The 21,659-nt window shown below is 42.0% G+C and overlaps 1 protein-coding gene across 1 annotated transcript in view; it reads right to left on the bottom strand.

The window, feature by feature from the left end:
* The window catches only part of LOC117267601 (calpain-1 catalytic subunit-like), a 31,036-nt gene extending 11,032 nt beyond the window's left edge, over positions 1–20,004 (bottom strand). Inside the window, exons 1-12 of the mRNA XM_078174886.1 lie at positions 19,826–20,004; positions 16,830–17,084; positions 16,017–16,086; positions 15,748–15,866; positions 15,501–15,634; positions 15,214–15,388; positions 13,633–13,707; positions 12,872–12,957; positions 8,679–8,753; positions 6,045–6,205; positions 4,228–4,400; positions 3,463–3,671 (exon numbers count right to left, since the gene is read on the bottom strand). Coding sequence (XP_078031012.1) covers positions 3,463–3,671; positions 4,228–4,400; positions 6,045–6,205; positions 8,679–8,753; positions 12,872–12,957; positions 13,633–13,707; positions 15,214–15,388; positions 15,501–15,634; positions 15,748–15,866; positions 16,017–16,086; positions 16,830–17,066 — 1,514 coding nt within the window. The 5' untranslated portion in view covers positions 17,067–17,084; positions 19,826–20,004. The remainder of the gene's footprint in view (positions 1–3,462; positions 3,672–4,227; positions 4,401–6,044; positions 6,206–8,678; positions 8,754–12,871; positions 12,958–13,632; positions 13,708–15,213; positions 15,389–15,500; positions 15,635–15,747; positions 15,867–16,016; positions 16,087–16,829; positions 17,085–19,825) is intronic.
* Between the last annotated feature and the right edge of the window lie 1,655 nt (positions 20,005–21,659).

The raw sequence follows: 21,659 nt of genomic DNA, 5'->3' as shown, positions 1-21,659 counted from the left end.
CGTGGTGTCCTGCGGCCTCTGCGGCTCCCTGGTCTTGGGGTCTGGGCGCTCCTGCGGTCTTGGGGTGCCATACCGCCCCCCTTCCCCCGCAGGGCTGGCCCTGGACCCTGGTGATGGTTTTCATAAACACATTGGGAGGGTTCAAATACACGCATGCATGTTCGATACTTCAGCTCCGTGATGCATTGCAAAGAACCGATGGGATCACTCCAAAGGGGCCCACTTGCTTCTCAAACCTACCACACCGCGCTGGCAACTCTTCTCTACAATCGGGCTTTCCCCCTCCACCAAGACTCTCACATTTTTGGTGTTCAGTATAGACTTCTCTTTTGTTTTTGTTTTTCAGTACAGTATAGTAGACATGTATATGTTTATTTTTGATAATCTGCATGGAGCACAACCACCTCAAGGCCACAATACATCAGCTACACTGCCTGTTTCTCCCCTGTTTTTTTTTGTTTGTTTGTTTATTTGTTTGTTTGTTTTTCCTCCTTCTTCTCCGCATGCACTGTCACTATATAACTCAGGACTTAAGCACCTGCCCCCTCCCCCTTGCTTGTTTCCTTACTTTCCCCTTGACACACTTTGGTGTATCACGGCCCTCTCTGGCTCATATTAGGAAGTTTTTCCAATAAAGGCTGTTAGGCTAGTCTCCAGGGAGGGTGGGTGACGGTCACAACCACGCATTATGGGTATAAAATACTTGACTGCAAGATTAACAGTGCATCAGTCTTCACAAGAAGCTTACACCCTTTTGTGGCACTAAGCTATGAAGACCAATGCAGACAAGTAGAAGAAAAAAAAAAAAAAAGAGGGAACTTTAGATATCGGTCCCTAGATTATGTTCACTGAGTTTCATGCAGGTCGGTCAAACTTGCTAGGAAGAGATTGATTTAAAGTGTTTTTCAGAAAATTCAAAATGGTGGAAAATCTATATAACCAGAAGTTATGGGTTCTTGAGACAAATTTGTTCCTCATGAGGAGAGGCATCTCTGTGCAAAGCTTCATGTCTCTACAACATACGGGGCATGAGATATGCCCATTCAAAGTTTGCAATTTCAATCGGTTGCTATAGCGCCCTCCTTTGGCCAATTGATGTAATATTGCTTCATTCACATACTCCCATGACCCTCTACCACTGTGCCAAATTTCACATGGATTGACCAAGTCAGTGAGGAGAAAAACGTGGAACAGACACACAGACACACCCACAGTTTTCGTCAATATATAGTAAGATAAGTTAATAAGTTAATAGAGGGTAAATATGATTTTGTTCTCTCTACTTTGGAGTTGTTTAAATGCACCTGTCACACGTAACTTTTGCTGCTGAGTAATTAGTAAAGTAACGTAACTAATTTCTGATGAGTCATTTGAGTAACTGATCACAGTTTTCAAGCCCAACTTGCCCAACACTGCTTGCAGCACTGCAGTGTGATTTTGTTTTTTGGATAAAAGGGGAAAAAAACTGTACAAGCTTTAAAGGACTAATTAGTGAGTAGAGAGCAGTGGTGAGAAAAGCCTAGGGCGCCACCACCCACCAAACAACAACAACAACAACAACACAAACTAAATTAGGTTAAAAAAAAAAAGAAATGAAAAGAAAAAAAAGCATAAAAAACTAAGCGATGTCTTTGAACAGTAAGTAGTTTTTCTGAAAAACAATGATGTCCTCATATGGGGACGAGAGGTTTATTTTTAGTAGTCACAAGAGTGTATAAAGTCTAAAACTGGTTATTTCAGTGCCTGAGCATTATTGTGCAATAACATAATTGCAAACAATTGTTGTTCAATGTTTTGTTACTCCATAGGTTAGGGGCTCAAGAGGCTTAGAAATTAAGTCTATACGTAACGGTCTATTTCCACCACATGCGTGCTGGTTGTGTCTCCGCTCCGGCACGGCAGCGGAGCCGATAGCTTTCAATTCTAGTCAATGTGTGTGTTTCCACCGGCTGCGGCTGTGCTGCGTTCTGGCTCCGTCTTAGCTCTGGCACTCCGGAGCCCTCCGCAACAGATACGCAGGACTTCTATTTTTGCCAGACGCCGGAGCACAACGCAGCAATTCAGCACAGAGCAGATCGTGCGGTGCAGGAAGTCTTGCAAAGAAACAAAATAAAACATCCAGTTAATTTTCAAAATAAAATACACAGTGTTCACACAGATCATATTTCCCTGCACTACACCTTGAAAACTACATAATGGGCAGAGGCAGGCCTGAAGTCAACAGGTCAGAGGGTTTCAGACGTATTTCACCCCGTTAACACCATGGACGAGGAGAAATCAATCATGGCGGTGCACTGAGATGTCTTCCGGCGGAGCTGCACCGCTCCACACAGCAAACGCAGCCGGTGGGTATTGATGGACGGCGGAGCACGCAGTGGATAACCAGCACTGCCGTTCCGCAACGGACACGCATCCAGTGGAAATCCGGCGTAAGTGCCAAAAACTGCAGTTTTTCAAACAGCCACATGAGGCTGGCTCCAAAACAGAGTCAACTGAATGTTTACAGCCTGATATAAAAAACAGTTTTGGTCTCTAAAGCTAATTTCAACATTCATGACAACTTTACAGAGATGAATTTGTTTTAAACTCACCTATTACCCAAAGTACAAGGCTGGTGCATATTCAAGGGCGGAGCTGCTTGAATGACAGCTGTCTGTGATACATCGCAGCAGTCTGTGAGTCAGATGCACTCCTCGCTGGCTCGCTCTTGTCTTAATATTGTCATTTCTAGCTTCAAAAAACCAAGATGGTGACAGCTGAAATGCCGAATTTGAGGCTTCCAAACGGCAGTCCACAAATCAGTGGATGATGTTACGGTGGCTACGTGCATTACTGTAAACAGTCTATGGTTAGGGGGTCACTGTTCCAAGTCTGTTCAAAACTGTTCATTTCAATGTTTGAACATGGCGGCACAAAAGCAAAATTGCAAAACTGCAAAAATGCAACATATTTAAAAGCCTATTGATATGTTTTTTTCATTAGTCTGTAGGATTATTCCTTGCTCCATAATCCAAGCTAGGGATGTTCTTTTTATCTGTCACACCTAATTGGCCTGTGTGAAATACTGTGATAATGCAATTACAAACTTACAATGTCCTCAAACAAGTTCTTCTTAATTAACAGCATCTTAGCTAATTACATTTGTCAAAGTGGGTCAAATGTGTAAACTTTAAACATAAAAAACTTAAAATGAATAAATAATAAATAATCAGCTGCAGAGTGACTTGGAAGAGGTGGCTACCATCTTGTTTTTACATGGATGTGTTGTGCTTTTGCTTTTCCATGACCCCCCCACCCCCCGGGATCATTTTTCAACCTTTTTTCCCTTTATCCTCCTCCTCATATGTGGATGTTACATTCGGGGTTTACTGCACCTTATACATCACTCTGCTTAACTTCAACATGTCGCTGCTTGCACGTGCGGGGGGCGACTAGGTCTGGCACTGGTTGTGAGTGACTTACTGGACATGTGTCTCTGACTTGGAGAGGATGGTCAGGATGAAGGAGGCTGTCTCATTTGGACTGAAGGTGGACGGCACAATCAGGTACTCGCCAGGCTTGAGCAAAAGGAACTCCATCACTTCACGTGCATTCATGTAGGTTTTCGTTTGGGCTACAGGGTTATTTTTGCTGAAGAAAGAGGCGTCGAACTTCCCCCTCTGTGCCTTGTACTGTTATACAGGTAACAAAAAGATGTCATTTATCATATCTATGCAGTTTGCATCATAGCTGCAGAATGTAGGTTAGCATGTACTTTGTATGAGGATTGAGCCAAAAATGTTACTTACTTCTTCAGTCACCTTAGAAGAAATCAGAGGAAAATTAGTTTTAGTTTTGTTAAAGAAAACAAAAAAACAACAACAACAACAATAAAAACAGTTTGACTCAAATCATAAAAGTTACTGATCAATTTACCAAAATTCTTGTTAAAAACACACATTTTAAGGTCCATGTGAAAAGGTGAGAGAATACACTGCATTTTAAGTTTCTTCAGTGACTTATGTTGTTTTATTTGTTAAGGGAGATAAGCCATATAACTGTAAATGCTAACTTTGTGATTCAGCAGTGACATCGTTCAAAACAATGACACAAAATGGCTTAGCCTATTGAATGGCTTCATTTTTGCTTTCATTTCATGTAACTATCTTCAACAGCTACTTCCCATGCCTATACACATGATATATCCATAATAGTTCTCTTACTGTGACACCAATAATAAAGTATAACATTTACCTCAAACACAGTTAATCCAATGTGGAGACTTTTGACCAGGCGCCTGTTTCTCTTGTCAGGCTTTTGCATGAGAGACACCAGCATGTTTTTCTCTCCATGTCCCTCAGAACATTCTTCAAGCAATTCCTCAATCCTGACCCGATACTGTGGATTAGTCCAAAAACTGTCTGGAAGGCAAAGAGATAAATAGTTTTGTATTTTATCATTTGGCCACAAGAAGAGTGAATCTGTTGATTATCTTAAAAAGGTTATGTCCAATTCTTTAATTTTTGTGTTATTGGTCAACTGAAAAATGAAGCACAACGTTCTTAATTACTACAGTATGTGGGACTGGATGGAACCTTAAAGGGACAGTTTAGGTACAGTGTTCATCTGCTCATAAGCCCCTTTTACACTGCCAGATTTACCGCAAATGTTGGGCCGTTTTACCGGCCAGCTGTGAGCGTTTAGACACACAGAGGCGGAATGGTGAGTTGATCCGAGGTGCCCAATTTTCCGTTTCATAGGGTAGTCATATTGGCGGAACCTTTTTGGTTTAAACAGACCGAGGTGCCCTTCCGCTGTTGATGTCGTATGGGAGGAGCTGTTGATGAGACTGCACGTCCGACCCATTTGCAGTGGATAAACAGGAAACAGCTGTTAGCAGGATTTAGCGAGCAGCTAGTAGCAAGAGGGAAACGCAAACCTGACAGACACTGTAAAGATGAGAAACTGAGGAGACAAGGAATGGCGCGCCCTCCTTGTCCTCGCAAACGAAGAGGCGGAAGAACGGGCCAATTTACGAGAGAATTGCCCCCTGACTATTGCTGCCTGACTAGCTGCGGCTTCCATCCCACATCACTGTTTACATCACACGCTGAGCTACACGTTTTGATTTTGTTTTTATACTGCCAATGCTGAAAAAAGACTGACTGGGCTTTCCTGCAAATTTGCACAATTCCTATCTAAAAAGGGCTATAGACAAGAGGCTCGGGATCGTGACAGCACTAGGTTTAAACATTAATGGCATCCTCCTTAGCAAAGCTGTAACATTTGCAAGTTCAGTAGTGCTAGGTGAGCTAGCAGCAGATGCATGCTTCCTTCTGTGCGATGATACAGTTGGCATTTGTAGTTTAGTAGTAGTTAATAGTTCCTACATTAAACTGCTCACAACAAGGTCTGTGAATTATCTTGGGTAACCAGGTCATGATTTCTGAAAAGAAACATTGCTGTTAAGTAACCGTGTACTTTTATTATATTGGAGAGAAGGCAAACATCTCTATGGCCGATATCTTTGGGCTTCAGGATCTTGCCCAGGTGTACTTTGACATGCGAACTGGAGGGGCTGGGGATCAAACCGGGATCAAACCGCCAATCTTCCAATCTTCCGGCACTGAACTAGAACTGGTGTTTTCCAATGGTAATGATGGTATTCTAATTCTCTTTCCTAGTGGAACACACCACCTGTTACACCTCAGATGGGATAATGTGAGCTTACCTCTGCTATCTCTGACAGCCATCTCGACGGCATAGCAATTAGCTTGTCTTGATATATTAACACAACGGAGCCTGGGCTAGCTTATGGTAAATATCTGCTCCTTTAAAAAAAAGATTTATTAATTCTTAGGAGTCATAAACAGACACTAACACATTCAACACTTAACATATTCATTTTAGCTCCACGTAAAATGAATAAATGTGATGTTTCCCAGCTAACGCTCTACATACACAATCACTACATTTTTTTCATTGGCACACTCCAGGCACCATACATTGCCTTTGAGGGGACCGTTTAGCATAAGATCAGATATATCATAAGATCAGATCAGTACCGAGGTTGTTCATGCATCCTCCAGCAGTCCTTCCTGCAACCCATCTGCCCTCGTAGAAAGAGGTCTTCCAGTGGCAAGAAGAGCTTCCATCAATGAAGTCAGGACACAGGCAGCAGATGTCAAGATCGGAGAAGGTCTTAGTGAAGGTTTCCAGGGTCATCCTGTTGACATCAGAGATTCATTCAAGTAACACATTATTGTTTTAGTCTAAGATTTACTTGATCCTTCAAAGCCACAGTGTGTAGGAATTTCTCCCATCTAACGTTGAAATCATATATTGTATTCAAACAGATGGCGCACTCTAGCGCCTCACTGTTTCAAACACGTATTGCAACAACTGTAGCCGCTGTGTACCAAAAAGCTATGATAACACTGATGAAACCATGTCATCCGATACTACATGGAGTATTCATTCAGGCTCCTACACAGACACACGCGACACAAGTTGACAAACCCCCTCCTCACCATGCTGGCTGTGTTTACAATGTAGGACTGTTGGGGCGGATGTAAATTGAAACAAACCAGTCACGTCTTGTCCTTTGACAACTGACAAGTGGCTCAACCTCACACACCTCATCCCTCTCCTCGCATTACTGCGCCGCTAACAGCTGTTAGTGGCCAGCGGCACTACTGCCGCATAACAAAGTCCCACTCTTTGAGCATAATGCAGGATCATGTATTATGCAGCATCACGGGAGACGGAATCCTTGTCGCCAAGAAAGTGCAAAAGGGAATCAAATAGGCAGCGTGACCGGCGAATTAAAAAAAACAAGGGTCAGCATTGGGGTTGCCTTTCCCAGGTGGAGAGAGCTGCTGAAGGAGAAAGGTAATACAATCACAGGCCAGCGCTAACAGCTAACAGCGGCTAACAGTGGCTAACAGCTAACAGCGGCGCAGTGATGCGAGGAGAGGGATGAGGCTGTTAGCGACTGGCCGCTAACAGCGGCTGACAGCGGCTAACAGCCAACAGCGGCACTGGCCTGTGATTGCATTACCATTCTCCCTCAGCAGCTCTCTCTACCTGGGAAAGGCTACCCCGATGTGGGCCTTCATTTTTTTAATTCGCCGGTCACGCTGCCTTTTCTATTCCCTTTTGCGCTTTCTTGGCGACAAGGATTCCGTCTCCCATGATGCTGCATGATCCTGCATTATGCTCAAAGAGTGGGACTTTGTTTCAAATTTGCCAGGGTAGTAGCGAAGCGCCTCTTGCTCCTCTCCTTCGGCTCCTCAGTCACGCAGTGCTGGCCTGGCTCTCAACGAAAACGCCGAAGGCGGTGCTGTATGTCCCTTGCTGGCAGGTGTATTCTCAAGATGGCGAAACGTAATGGAACCCCACAGACGACTTACCCGCAGAATGTACAAACAAATCCGAAATTCTCCTTTTACGAGAATAAGTCAGATTATTGGTGGAGGTAATAGTACACCAGTGATGACATATTTATGAATGCAGACATCAATTTTTGCCAATAGACAACTGAAAATGTCACACAATGTCCCTTTCAAAGAAGAAAAAGTTATTCTGTATCAGTCAGTTGAGGTAAAATGTGCAAATGCAATCTGCATAATTGTTTTGTAGATGTACTGAAATTATTATCAAAGTAGAATTTTAATAGCCACTTAAAGCCCCTACAAGGAACTTTCATTTTGAGTTGATTTTGGTGACCCTGTGGACAAAAGCAGTAGTGTTTTGCCAGAATGAAGCCATTTCCTATGAGCTCTAGCACATATTGTCGTAAAGACGCTTACCTGGCTCGCGCATGTGTTTGTTTTGGAGCCACACACAGAGGCCGCAGGTTGCGTAGATTCACCCTGCGGCCTCTGTGTGTGGCTCCCCGGACAGCTAACGCCGTGGACCCGCCAGCTCCTGCCAGGATTGGGCTGGTAAATGCTAGATCGCTAGCGAACAAAACGTTTATCCTGAAGGATTTCCTGACTTCCCGAGGATTGGATTTTCTCTGTGTGACTGAGACGTGGCTGACAGTTGGTGAGTCCAGTGCTTTCACAGAACTTTTACCCGATGATTGCTGCTATTTTAACTCCCTGCGGACGTCGGGTCGAGGAGGAGGAATAGCGACTATTTATAAGAGTCACTAAATGTAAGCAGCTAGGTAAGATGACGTGTGCCGTCTGAGTGCCGTAAATCGTTTCGTCCTGGAAGCGACCTGCGGCGGACCCGGACACAGTTTTCTAAAGGTATGGATATACACTATATAGAAATAGCTTGTCTTCACACCGATGGTCTCATTTGCTGTTGTAGGTCACGCACAGACATCAGCAGAAACAAGAGACTTTTGCATATCCAGTTAAAAGTTTCTTGTAGTGGCTTTAATTACAATTAAGTAATTACACTAAATTATAATATACACCATGAATATATGATGATGCCTTTCTTATCCACCATAGAAATATGACCTTAATCAAACAATATGTATATATACTGTTTGTGATTATATGTACCACTTATTCTGTACTTTTTGTACAACTGTGATTTTGAAATTACACAAAAGTTGTTGAGAAAACAAAATTGTAGTTGTTACTCTGTATTTTTAAGAATATGTCCAAAACATTTTGCTCCCAATTTTTTTTTCATAGCAGTCTGTTAACTTTGTAAAATTTTGATTTCGGCTTGCTTACCAAAACTCCCCATCGTCAGCCACTGCAAGGCACATCTCACGATCCTCAGGACTCACAGTTTGCCATAAAGGTGACCTTTATGTACACATTTTTCAGTAAAGAAAGAGGAGAGGCAGTGTGTTACAAACTGTTCTAACATTAAGAGGCAAGTACCGTTTCCAATAGTAAGCCCAAGCTCAGGGCCAGGAGCAGGGCCAGGTTGTTTTTGACTCTCATCAGAATCCTGGCATTAATGTGGTAGCTTTAGAGGAGGAAAGGCATTTTTAGCTTGGACCTTAAAGACTAGACATTTTTAGGAGCGTAAAACCTGACTTATAAACCTGTGACATAGAGCTTGAAAAGGTGGGAAGGGTTTCACAAGAAGAAACAGTTAAAGAGGCAACAGATAGCATCTTTTCCTAAATATATCATTATGAAAATAATATGGGTTGCACAGGGTAGTGGCCACAGTAAAATCAGACTATCAGCATTTACATAGGTTACTTAGTGGCTTTGCAATCTTTGTAATAAGCTTCTGCCACCAGTGCCCAAATTTCGCGGAAAAAATCTGCTTTATGGCAGGAAACGTGTCATGTATTGCGAAATTGGTTGGTCAGCCAATCAGGGACTGGAGCTGGTCCTTATGAGGAGTTGGGCATGAGATAGTTGAGTCAGGAGCACAATGGCAGACAGACAAAGTTTGGAGACAAGTGAAAAACAGCCTAGCAAAAGAAAACAAGCTCCTCTGTCTGAGGAGGCAAAGAAGAGCAAAAAGGAGAGTGATAAAAGAAGAGGAAAAACAAGAGTAAACCTCAGTCAGGTGTTCAAGAGATGGAGGGAGCTACGTGACCAAAGAGGCTTCAAAACCAATGTCCAGCTAGCTTTCTTTCTAATGGATCAGTAAGTAACACGGCTAAATGTTAGCTGAGAGAGGACTGTACTGTACTGGCTGCTAGTTAATTCCTTGCTGGCCAGCATCGCAAATCGCCGCAACCAGGGACCGGGTAGCAAGTGTTGGTCGGCTGACATCCTTGTTGCCATTCTACGGCAGCCCTCGGACAGTGGTACCCCCCTCGCTTCCTTCTGCTCTCTTCTCACGGAGGCAGCTATCGACAGACATCGTCCAGCTAAGTTACGCCCAGCTAAATGAACACTGGACTTTTTCCCCATTCAATTTGAGCTCCAACCAGCCGCATCGTTTCCATACGGTACCGTTTATTCTAGAATCACATAACATGTGCATATTGGTATAATTCCACTATGTCTACTGTTGTTTGAACTGATACTGTACATATTGATATAATTTACTGTGAGTTGTTTGTACTGGTACTGTGCATTCTGGTATAATTATCTGCATTACTATTTGTTTTTTCTTCAGATAAATCTGATAATTGTTGCTTGGTTTCTTTACTCATTTATTTAGTATAGTGTCCACACACCCTCTCATTCTACAGAGGTATACTGGTGGCTGTCTTTACAGCCTACATTTTATTTAATTTAGAGAGTCTAATAGACAGTGCTATGCAACACCACTGACGCTAGGTGGCGCCAAGCTAAAAAAAAAAAGAATCCTATCTGTTGCTTCTTTAAGTTACTTTAAGGAAAATGTAGAATCCAGTGTTATGAGAGCATACTAGGCACTAATAGTCAGGATTTCCCAGCTTAAAGACTTTTTTTACATGCATCTTTAGGGAAACCCCTATGGAAGTGCAATATTAAATCAATGGAGCACTGTTTTGAGTGCCTTTAGTAAGACAATTAACTCCTGCCCATTAGAGCTACTGGGTGATCAAGAAATCATATTGTTGTTGTACTGGGCAGATTAGTCCATGTAACTGCTCACTAACTTAAAGGAGCAATAAGCAAAATTGTTTCACCGCTAGGTTTGCTGTTGTGCACTGCCTGTAGACCAAAACAAAGTGTGTCATGAGCCACTCCTCCCTCTACCTCTGCTCTCCACCCCCCACCCCCGACTCGCCTCGTCTAGCAGTTAGCAATGTCTCGGTCTCTGCTGTGTTTAGCTATTCCCCTGCCTACTTCAATGATGGTACCTGTAACAAATGTAATATATTTGCTGAGATGGAGGCGAGGCTCAGTGACTAGAGGAGCTGGTAGAAGTGCTCCATAGCTGTTAAGTTACTCCAGTAGTGGAAGCCGACTCAGCTAGTGCTAACACCGGGAGCTAACGCTAATGTTCCTCCTCTTCTCCGTGAGTGAGAGCGATGTTTTAGCCTAACGGGCAGCTGGCTCGCGGGCTGCCTACTAGGCTAAAACATTGCTTCAGGTTAAAGTGGGAAGAAGCAGCGGGTTTATCGGGCAGCTGAGTAAAGCTAGATGAAGTGGAGGCTGCGGAGGAAACACCGGGATGGGTTAATGGGTTAATGTCTGGAGCTTGAGCAGCCTGCCAGGCTGCCCGCCAGGCTCACGGGCTGCCTGCTAGGCTAAAACATTGCTCTCACTCACAGAGAAGAGTACGTTAGCGTTAGCTCCCGGTGTTAGCACTAGCCGGGGCGGCTAGAGTCCGCCAGGCTGCCCGCCTGGCTCGCGGGCTGCTCAAGCTTCGGACATTAACCCATCCCGGTGTTTCCTCCGCAGCCTCCACTTCACCCAGCTTCTCTCAGCTGCCCGATAAACCCGCTGCTTCTTCCCACTTTAACCTGAAGCGATGTTTTAGCCTAATCGCTCTCACTCACGGAGGAGGAATGTTAGCGTTAGCTCCCGGTGTTAGCACTAGCCGAGTCGGCTGCCACCGGCTACCGGAGTAACTTACAGCTATGGAGCACTTCTATCAGCTCTTCTAGTCACTGAGCCTCGCCTCCATCTCAGCAAATATATTACAAAAATGTAGCCTCGCAGGGAAGCTACATTTTACAATGCTAATTGAAAATGTTAGCTGGACTGTCGGGCTAACTTACTCACTTAACACAACCGTAACACCTGACCCATTGCTGGGACCGAGCCGCTAATAACTCAAGCTCCGGACATTAACCCATCCCGGTGTTTCCTCCGCAGCCTCCACTTCACCCAGCTTCACTCAGCTGCCCGATAAACCCGCTGCTTCTTCCCACATTAACCTGAATAACAAACCAGGGCTCGGTGCTCCGGTTGGATCCAAACAGAGAGCCGGGGCTAGTTGGGAAGCTAGCGGAGGCTAACTGGCTGTGTTTCCCTCGCCAGCCGCTCCCAGCTAGCTCCAGATTATTATTGAGGTTAAAGTGGGAGAGGCAGTGGATCTGTGGGGCAGCTGAGTGAAGTGGAGCCTGAGGAGGAAGCACCGGTTAGCCCCGGTGTGTGAGGTCATGCTATACTCCAGATGAAATTACACCTCTAGTTCTTCACATAGCAATTTTTTAATTCCTTCAATCTAGAAATGATGAATTTCGCTTATTGCTCCTTTAAGCTTTCATGGCATGGCATGAAACTGAAAAAGCAGACAGATATCATTTTGAGCTACCTTTGCTATTCAGAACAACTTGGCTTGCCTAAACTGAAAACTGCCAAAACCAGTTTGTGCAAACCGCCAAGACAGCAAAACAGCTAAGGACTTTTCAGGGCGTTGTTCCAAAGTTGATAACATGCATAGAACTGTCATGCAAAAATAAAACCTTACATAACTGGAGAGATCATAATTTAAAAAGCACACAGCAATCATCTAGCATAACATAGATGACCCATGAGACACCAGCCTGAAATCATTAGGTAAGGTTCATGAAATATGATTAAAGTTAAGACAATAAGACACATATTGTTCGTTAAGCTGAAATAAAAAGAAATATTACACTAGCATAGATTTACATTGACTGATATAAAATAAATTACATTCTTTTTTTATTGCAATTAATAAATCCCCCAAGATATAAATGTAAAAGACCTGCCAAAACTTGGCTTCCATGGTCTTGATTTGCTGTTATCTGGCGCTACCAGTTTAAAATAATAAGAGGGTTAACATAATAAGACAACACAGGCATGTGAGAGGTTTCTCATGGCTCTGTTCAAAATGTTCTCAACTCCCTTATACATGACAAACATTATTATTTACCACACCACTGTAGAGACTATCTCAAGAAGTAGACACAAATTGTTGACAAAGCATTCCTAAGAAACTTGCGTGTGTGGGACAAATTTTATCATAGGAAAGTAATCTGTTTTCTGTGGGGCAGCAAATCAGAGCAAATACTCAATGAAACAGGCACTGCTCTCAGTGTCATTCTCACCCATCACTCCAGTCTCCTTTCCACTCCCCTCTGCCCCAGGGGTTGCAGAGGCGCACCAGGTTCACCAGTTGCCCTCGGCTCATCATCTAACCAGCAATTACCAGGAAAAAATAAATAAAAAAACTTTGCCATAAAAGTAAGTACATATCACAAACTTTCTTTAATACATGCAGCTATACAGTAGAGGCCAACTGAAGGTCTTTACTACCCTAAAACTCTAGAAAATAAGATTAATAAGATAATTTGGAGAGCTTGAAATTTGAACTAATACGGGCTGTTCTCATGCTCTGTTTGTACGTTTGAACATATTCTGCATAATAACAGGCCAATTGTTCATGCATAACTGACGTGTTTTGGAAGACTACGATCACGTGACCAATGCGCTAAGTGGGTAAAGATGGAAGATTCCCATACCGTTCATACAGGAGGCATGTTGGGGTGAATTCAAGACCTTACCCCTTGGCTTTCACCAGGGAACCAGTGTTCAGAACTATCTAAACTTTCAGTGAACTTTAATGAGTGAATTTTAAGATACATCCTCACGATGATTCTTTTCCTAAACCTAACTACAGTAACTTTATTTGGTTAAACACAACCTACAGAACTTAACGTTAATTACATAACTTAATATTAAAGACGTAACATCATTCATGGGGCACTAATTCGTAGGGTATCATACAAACTGTTGTGTGTGCATTTTTGCAAGATAACATATGAACAATTTACATGAACAATGCCTTTAAAACAATGGAATTCTTCACCTGTTTCAAACCTGTAACAGTGTAGGCATGTCCTTGGACCAATCCATTCGGTAACACAGTGTTGGCAGATGTCTCCTACAAGATAAAGATACTTTATATGTTTTAACTGCAGGTGATCTTGTGCAACAAACCTTTTTCTACACACATAATAAATTAACCTAACAGAAGACCAACATTTGATTGTTTACCTCCTTAAACACTAAACTGGCAACAGTTGAAGCCAAAACATAAAATTCAAAATTTTGCTAAAATTCTAAGCATTAGCGTGGACTAAACAAGTCATATTAAAACACTGATGCTACCAAAAACACTTATGATTTAGACAGATAGGTAAGCTTAGAAATTTACATAAGTCATAGTAGCAAAGAGCTGTTCAGTCATCTGGCCTAGCATGTTGACCCTCTAAGAACATGACATTTTCAGCCTTAAATCATGATCCATATTTTGTTCCCTTCTTTGCCATTAATGTTTTACGGATCTGCTAACTTCATTACATCAGCACGCCTACAAAACACTTTGTGAAATGAGCCCAATGAAATGTGAGAATTATGTGGAGACTCATTCAAAATAAATTGGATATTATATGTGACAACCGCTTCAGTTGCTTTCAAGTCTAATTAGAGTGCACCCACTCAAAACCCTGACCGCACCCTTCCACCACATCATTTCAACATCTAACATGGAAGGGACTGATAACGGGTCCCTAAAAACCTAATTGTTTTAATTCTACTTTTTATTATAATTCCAGAGTATTCTCATTGTTTTATCATCCAAAAAAAAAAAAAAAAAAATTACTGTGACCTTTGCTTTCCTAGCACAATAAAGCTGTACTGTATAGCAATCATTTTCCCTTGTCATACTTGCCATACAATTAATGATAATTAATGATTAATATTTGTTACATGCTATTTAAGTGTGCCACTGCCCAGGCATAATGTAAATTGACTTGCTATGGTTTACGCCCACTTAATACATACAGATTTAAAAGCCGCTGGATGCCCCAGCTTGGCTCTGGTGAGTCTGTTGCTCACCAGTAGTTTTAGGTGTTGTTAAAATACTCTTTGAATGGAAATTTGGAAGTCATTAATGGGCATGATCAGGTTTGTTTTAATCTCCTTTTCCTTTTCCAATCTCCAAGAGCATCACATTTCCCTACAGCTGAAATATTCTCAGCATGTCATATCCCTGATTCATTGAGACTTGACAGCCTGACATCCTGGCACTTCTCCAGTCTTTCAGTCCATTTGCATGTGTAAACAGGGAGTTACTGACACAGCTCCTGTTCATGGAACCATGTCATCATAATGTTTTAGTTTGCTGCTATGACAAATGAAAACTGGCAGCCAGAAAGGTCACCCATCTGTCAAAAAACAAAGACTGAGCCTGATTTGGCTCGTTTAAACTATCTTTCTTAATATTGGCTATGTAGCTACATACATAAGATCATCTTTTCCTTAAGGTGCTTTTATGAAATGGGCCCTGACTTGGGACATTTGGACATGTGGACATTTCAAAAAGTTTAAGCACATAAAAGCAAGAACAACCAGCCAGTGTTGGTTTGTGTGGTATATTTGTTCTTACCCCCTGTGGTGTACCACAGCCCATCAGTGACTTGGATTTGCCAGCTCTAAACATCAGTTCCCACAGGTCTGGGGGAGGGTTTGTCAGATCGATACACATGTGAACACCACCAGTGAAGTCCGTCAAAGCCTCAGCAGGAGTTCCAGCACTCATGTCCGCATAGGAACCACACACTCTGATACAAGTGGGTGTGATATTACTTACAAGGATTCTCCCAAAAATAAGACAGATATCACTCTGAGAAAATGCATGTTATGACTGAGAAACAAAACATTGTTTTTTCATACTTGGCATAGGCTTTCTCCAGCAGAGCAGGCCAGAACTCAGCTGGGTTTTTGGACCTAACAAAGATAAGTCTGCCATCAACTGTTGGTAGCTTGTCATCAATGACAACATCCACCCAGCTTCCAAATCTCCAGAACTGGGTAGTTGAGAGAAGAGAGAATATCTTTTGTAGCAACATAAGATATGTACCATTTAGCAGAACCTAGCCTACTTTTAGACAAACACTGCTGCTGATGATTGTTGGTTTACCCTGAAGTGGAACAGCCCGCAGTAGTTCTCATCAAATTTTTGATCGAGAGGAACAACTTGCTGAAGGATGTCAGTCTGGAAAGTTAGAGCTCCGATAGATGCAAGAAACCAGCAGTTACCTGATCAAAACAGTGCAGAAAACACATGGTTACAATATCTTCTCTGCCCGTCTGTAGTCTGTTTTCTGCCAGTCATCTGCACTTGCATCTCAAAATTCCATTAAGGGACAAACAATTTATGGATTATTATGAATGATGCAGTTTTCTTACCAACCATGCCTTGACCAAAGTCAAACCTGGAGATCCCATCAACTTCAAAATATGGATTGGGAACAATTTTCTGAAAGACAGGAAATATTGACAACACAATAATTCTCTATACCAGCAGGGGGCAGAAGTCTGTGATCCTCATTCAAAAACTGGAAGACCAACAGGATGGATTCAAGATGCTAGTTAGTTAGTTAGCATATTAACAACACGACCCAGTAATAAAAGAACAAAGGATATTTGTATGCTAATAAACAATAACACAAACAGTTACATAGTGTTTCTGCTCAAGAGCTCAGTCACTAAAAAATGAACCATACCTGATGTAAAAGGTTTGTCATTAGGTACATTAGGTACGTACCTAACACCCTCTTGACTTATGGCATTTGTTTGCTTTCTTCATTTTCATTTTTCTTCATGTGCACTAAGCTGAACTGCTAATCAGTATGAATTAGGTCACCGACAAACTCCGCCACCAATTCAACATGCTGAATAATCCGAAAAGCCAACAAGGGCCGACTAGTGCCAAAAGTGCAGGACACACTACAAAAATTACCGACAACCCGACCTTGACCAACGGCTGACTATCGGCTTGGTGTGACAGGACCCAGGAAGCAGCTGCTAACATAAGAGCTAACACAAGATAAATGTACCTACTTGCCCAACATCAACACGGATCAAAGTTATACAAGTGACAGATGAACAAAGTTGAAGATTTAGCAAAAGAGACACATTATTGTCTCAGTTGCTAAATATAGATGCTTGCTTGTCCATAAACATTTAGAATCATAAAGGATCAAAAGCAAAAACACTCACTGCTGGTCTCAGCCACACCACTTGCTTCAGGTCAGAAGGACTCAGTATCCCTTCACCAATGGACCTTCTGTCAGGGGGGAACATGTCGTCAATGTACCTCAGCCGTTTGAAGAGACAGTACTGTTTCAGCTGCTCAAAGTCTTGGTTGAGAAACCGCTCAGGGTTGTCGCGGGTCCCTTGGCCGTCTTTCATATGACGGGCATTGACGATGTTCATACACACACCCGGTGCAGGCATTGTTGCAGTGTGTGAACTCTGTCCAGAAAAAGAAGATAGAAAAAAATTAACCACTTTTCAATACTGCATGTCTCACTAACAGAGGAGAGGTTTAATTCTACTGACTCCCCAATTACAGGAAAAATAAAAAAGTAAGAATCAAACTATCCACTCCACAAAAGGCAAAGTGCAAGGTGGGCTAGATGCTCTAAACTTCTTCTTCTATTACCTGTCAAACTCACTAAATGGATCTATCAAACCAACCACAATATTCCATGGATAGACTTGGAACAACTATATTCTCAAAACATCTCACATTCAGATTTACCTTTCCTCAACACAACCATCAAACAGCATCCCTGCTGTAAAAATACTGTAAATACACTCCTATTTGGCACTATCCTGACTATCAGCACTTCTCTTCACTGTTTCATATGAGTAGAAATAGGTATCAAACACCTTCACCATCTTGTCCACAACATATACTTCGAAAACCAGAAGCACGGAGTTGGGAGACATTGGTTTCTTCAACCCAAAATATTCTCATTTCTGCAAACCAGTGATACATTACAATAGTATGTTACTGTGTTGTGGATAGGTTGTAACTTTTTGTTGTTTAGTTTAGGCACAAAACCACTTGGTTACTGTTACTGTTTTGGCTTACAATACCCACTTTTGGTGGCACAATCCCAGCAGGAAACACAGCAATGTCTTAGTAAAAACAACCTCTTTTCCTGGCACTATCCCGATCACAACCTTTTGTTGCACCAGGCTGTAAACATGTTTATTTCAGCTGTAAAGTTGAGCATTTTAACATGAAGGCCTATGGGGATTGACTTGCTCTTGAAGTCAGCCACAAGTGGCCATTAGAGGAACTGCAGTTTTTTTGCATTTCTGTGTTGGCTTCATTTTTCAGCCCCAGAGGTTGCTCCTTGATTTGACCACATATATTTTGCAGTGTAAAGGCATGTGTCCTAATGCGTCCCCAGCAAGGCCTACATCATCGGTGTAGGACGTGGTGGTTGTTTTGGTGACAGCGCACTAACGCTTATTAACTAGTCCATTTTACAACTAGTTTGACAAAGTGTTTTGTGACAGTCCATCATTTTGCCTTTTGGAAGGGGACGTGTTGAATTCTGCCAACAGCGATATGTCTAGCTGTATGGACACAGCTGCTGACATGATTAGTGAGCATGCAAGTAAGCAACTGGGGAGACTGTTAATAAAATAACTATGCATGGGGTCCTTAGACCTTCTAGGGTAAGTGATGTAGGCATGCAATAAAATCCCAACACAAGTGGTTAGCTGCAGATGCATGATAGACACAGGTATGAACGCTGATGTGTTGGCTTTCCACTTGTGTTTAGATCATAAAATCACATGTTAATACCAGGTATAAACAGGCTCATGGAGACATTAGCTGCACATGAAAGCCTGCATTTAAAAGCCATCACACGCAAGTCCAAGAAGAGGTGAAATTCATGCATTAACTCTGCAGGTACAGTAAAACATACCACACTGAGGCTTTTATTTTTCACATTCTACACTGAACAAAAATATAAGTTCAACACTTTTTTGCTCCCATTTTTCACAAGTTCAAATTAAAGATCTAAGACTTTTTTCTATGCACACAAAATGCCATCATCTAATCCATAATTAATCCGCCCGACAGTGGTGGCATATCAAAATGCTAAATAAGCAGCATATGTTATTGCACAGGTAACCATAAAAGCCACTCTAGAATCTGCAGTTTGATCACACAACACAATGCCACAGATGTCACAACTTTTGAGGGAGTGTGCCGTTGGCATGTTGAGTGCACGAATGTCCACCAGAGCTGTTGCACATGAACTGAATTTTCATTTCACTACTATCAACCTGCTTCAATGTTGTTTCCATGAAATGGACAGTAAGTCCAACCAGCCTTACAACTGCAGACCACATGTAACCACACCAGCTCAGGACCTCCACATCTTGCATCTTCACTTACAACAATGTCTGAGACCAGCCACCGAGATAAGCTTCCCTGAGACTGTTTCTGATAGTTTGTGCAGAAATTCTTTGGTTTAGCTGCCTGGTTGGCTGGTCTCAAATGGTCTTGCAGGTGAAGATGCTGAAGTGAACATTCAGTCCACATGCAACATCCCTGGTGGAAATTTCAGCAGTCAGCATGCAAATGGCATGCTTTCTCAAAACTTGTGACCTTTGTGGCATTGTGTTTTGGATCACAGTGCACATTAAAGAGTGGCCTTTTATTGTGATTTTATCCCAAGCCACACCTGTGCAGTAATGATGCTCTTTAATTAGTTTTTCATATGTCACACCCGTCAGATGGATGAATTATGAATTACATTGGCAAAGTGCTCACTGATGCGGATTTCAACAAATTAGTGAATAAGAATTGAGATAAGCGTTTTGTGTGCAAAGAACAAATATTAGATTTTTCAATCCAACTCATTTAAAAAAATGGAAAAAAAGCCAAAAGTCTAATAATTTTTTTCAATGTATTTTAATTTTAAGGTTTTTTTCTTTTTCTTTTGCACACCAAAATAAACCATTGCAATAAGAAGTAACAAAAAGTGTAAAAAAAAAGACCTCCCACACATCTGCCCCATTTTGTGATCAGTTATGACTCTTAAATTACGTTGCACAGGCAGTCATTTTAGTGTCTCAAAAGTAACAACATCGACAACACAATACCACAAATTGCTAAACTGTATGTGAAAAGTGTAAATCAAGCTGTTTAAAATGTTGTTTGTCTATGAATATCTTAATCTTACCTCACCAGCCAGAAAGGGAAAGTGCCAAGTCTGGGTGGAACAACAAGCACTAGAGAGAAAGCTTCAGTTCTTATTTGGCCTGCAAACGCCTCAGGGTACTGCTATCATTATGGGGTGTTTCTTTATGAAACTCCACCTGTGGTGGCATTTCTTAAAGGAACATGAGACTTAACCTACCGCACGTAATGTAACATAAGATTTTAGTTGCCAGAGCTGCATACAGTATGTGGGCGGACATGTGGGTAGATAATAGACAAACAGGTAGGTGGAGGCAGAGGGAGGGAGAGAGATTATATAAGAGCATTGTCTCTGCATGAAAGAAAACAAGTAGCTTCCATTTAATTCATCAGTTCATGCTGCCCTGCCCTGACTTGTTCAAAACCTCTTGACTTTTATTTTCACAGTAGTAGTTGAGACATAGAACTGTCTTGCGAGCAACATTGGCTGCTGGCAATATGTATCTGCCACATCTGTGCTTGTCTGTGCTTGTAAAAGCAGTGCTCATCTCCCAGGGCTGTCTGTGCCTCGCAGTGGCAGAGCCACTATTTCATGAGGCCAGCAATGTGTATTTAACTCAAGATAGTCAAAAAATGTCACCCTTATATATGAAGATCCATTAGTTTTGTGTACCTTATCCCACTGGTGATGATAGATGGAAGGTGTGTATTCAAGCATGCATCATGTAACAGGCAGGGTACACTCACAGGTGTTATTACTGGCCTGTCACAGCACTAACATGGTGTTGGCAGACAGACATTCATTGTACTGTACACAATGTCATTCATGGTCAATACAGAAGTTCCAGCTCACCCGACCTGGGTGTCTTTAGAGAATAAAGCCCTTGCAAACACAGGGAGAACATGCAAACTTTTTCACCAATATACAGTGCAAAATAATAATAAAAAAAGGTATCATTAATTTTCTTCATTAAACTCTGCCATGCACTGTGTGAAGCAGCCTTATGGGTTGTCCATGCATCCCATTCTCATGAACACAATATCTCAAAAAAGCCTTTAGGAAATTTCTTCAAATTTGGCACAAACGTCCACTTGGACTCAAAAAATAACTAATTAGAATTTTGTGGTCAAAGGTCACTGTGATCTCGTGTCCATCTCATTCGCATGAATGCAATATCACAAGAAGGTCCTCAGGAAATTTCTTCTGATTTGGCACGAATATCCAACTGGACTCAAGAATGAACTCATTAGCATTTGGTGGTTAAAGGTCAAGGTCGCTGTGACCTCACAAAATATGTTTCTGGTCATAACTCAAGACTTCTTTCCCCAAAGATTTTACACAAATGTCTAATAGAATAATAGAACGAAGTGATGACTTTTTATATCTAAAAGGTCAAAGGTCAGCTTCATTGTGACATCATAATGTTCTGTAAAAACACTTTTCTGGCCTTTACTCAACACCTTATCTCAGGAACAGAAGGGGAGACATTTGGTCAGATACTGAATTGGTGATAATCCTCCAAACTATGCTGATTGTGTAGATCGTATGTGCTGCTGGGTTAGAGATGTGTGTGAAGCATCCATGTTTTTAGAATTTCCAGGAATCCGTATTCAGGTCATTGTCTGCTGTCATGGCTACATATGAGTGTGGACAGACATTGGATGTAAACTGCAACTTGACTGGTCTGCGGAGGCATACAACCTCAAGGCAGTGATTCTACTTGTAAATTAAGATGCAGAGAGCAAAATTTTATTAGGTGTAGTGTGCAGGAGGCTGGATGTATTTTCATGCTTGATGACACTTGTGGGAGCTTGGGGCACATAAAAGGTTTGGACAGGGTGTGATCAATCATCGGACAGAAAAGTCACGTTAAAGA

The sequence above is a fragment of the Epinephelus lanceolatus genome, chromosome 15, assembly GCF_041903045.1.
Source record: "Epinephelus lanceolatus isolate andai-2023 chromosome 15, ASM4190304v1, whole genome shotgun sequence".
Classification (NCBI taxonomy): domain Eukaryota; kingdom Metazoa; phylum Chordata; class Actinopteri; order Perciformes; family Serranidae; genus Epinephelus; species Epinephelus lanceolatus.
The sequence above is the reverse complement of the archived record's forward strand: the minus strand, read 5'-3'. Positions and strand labels throughout refer to the sequence as shown.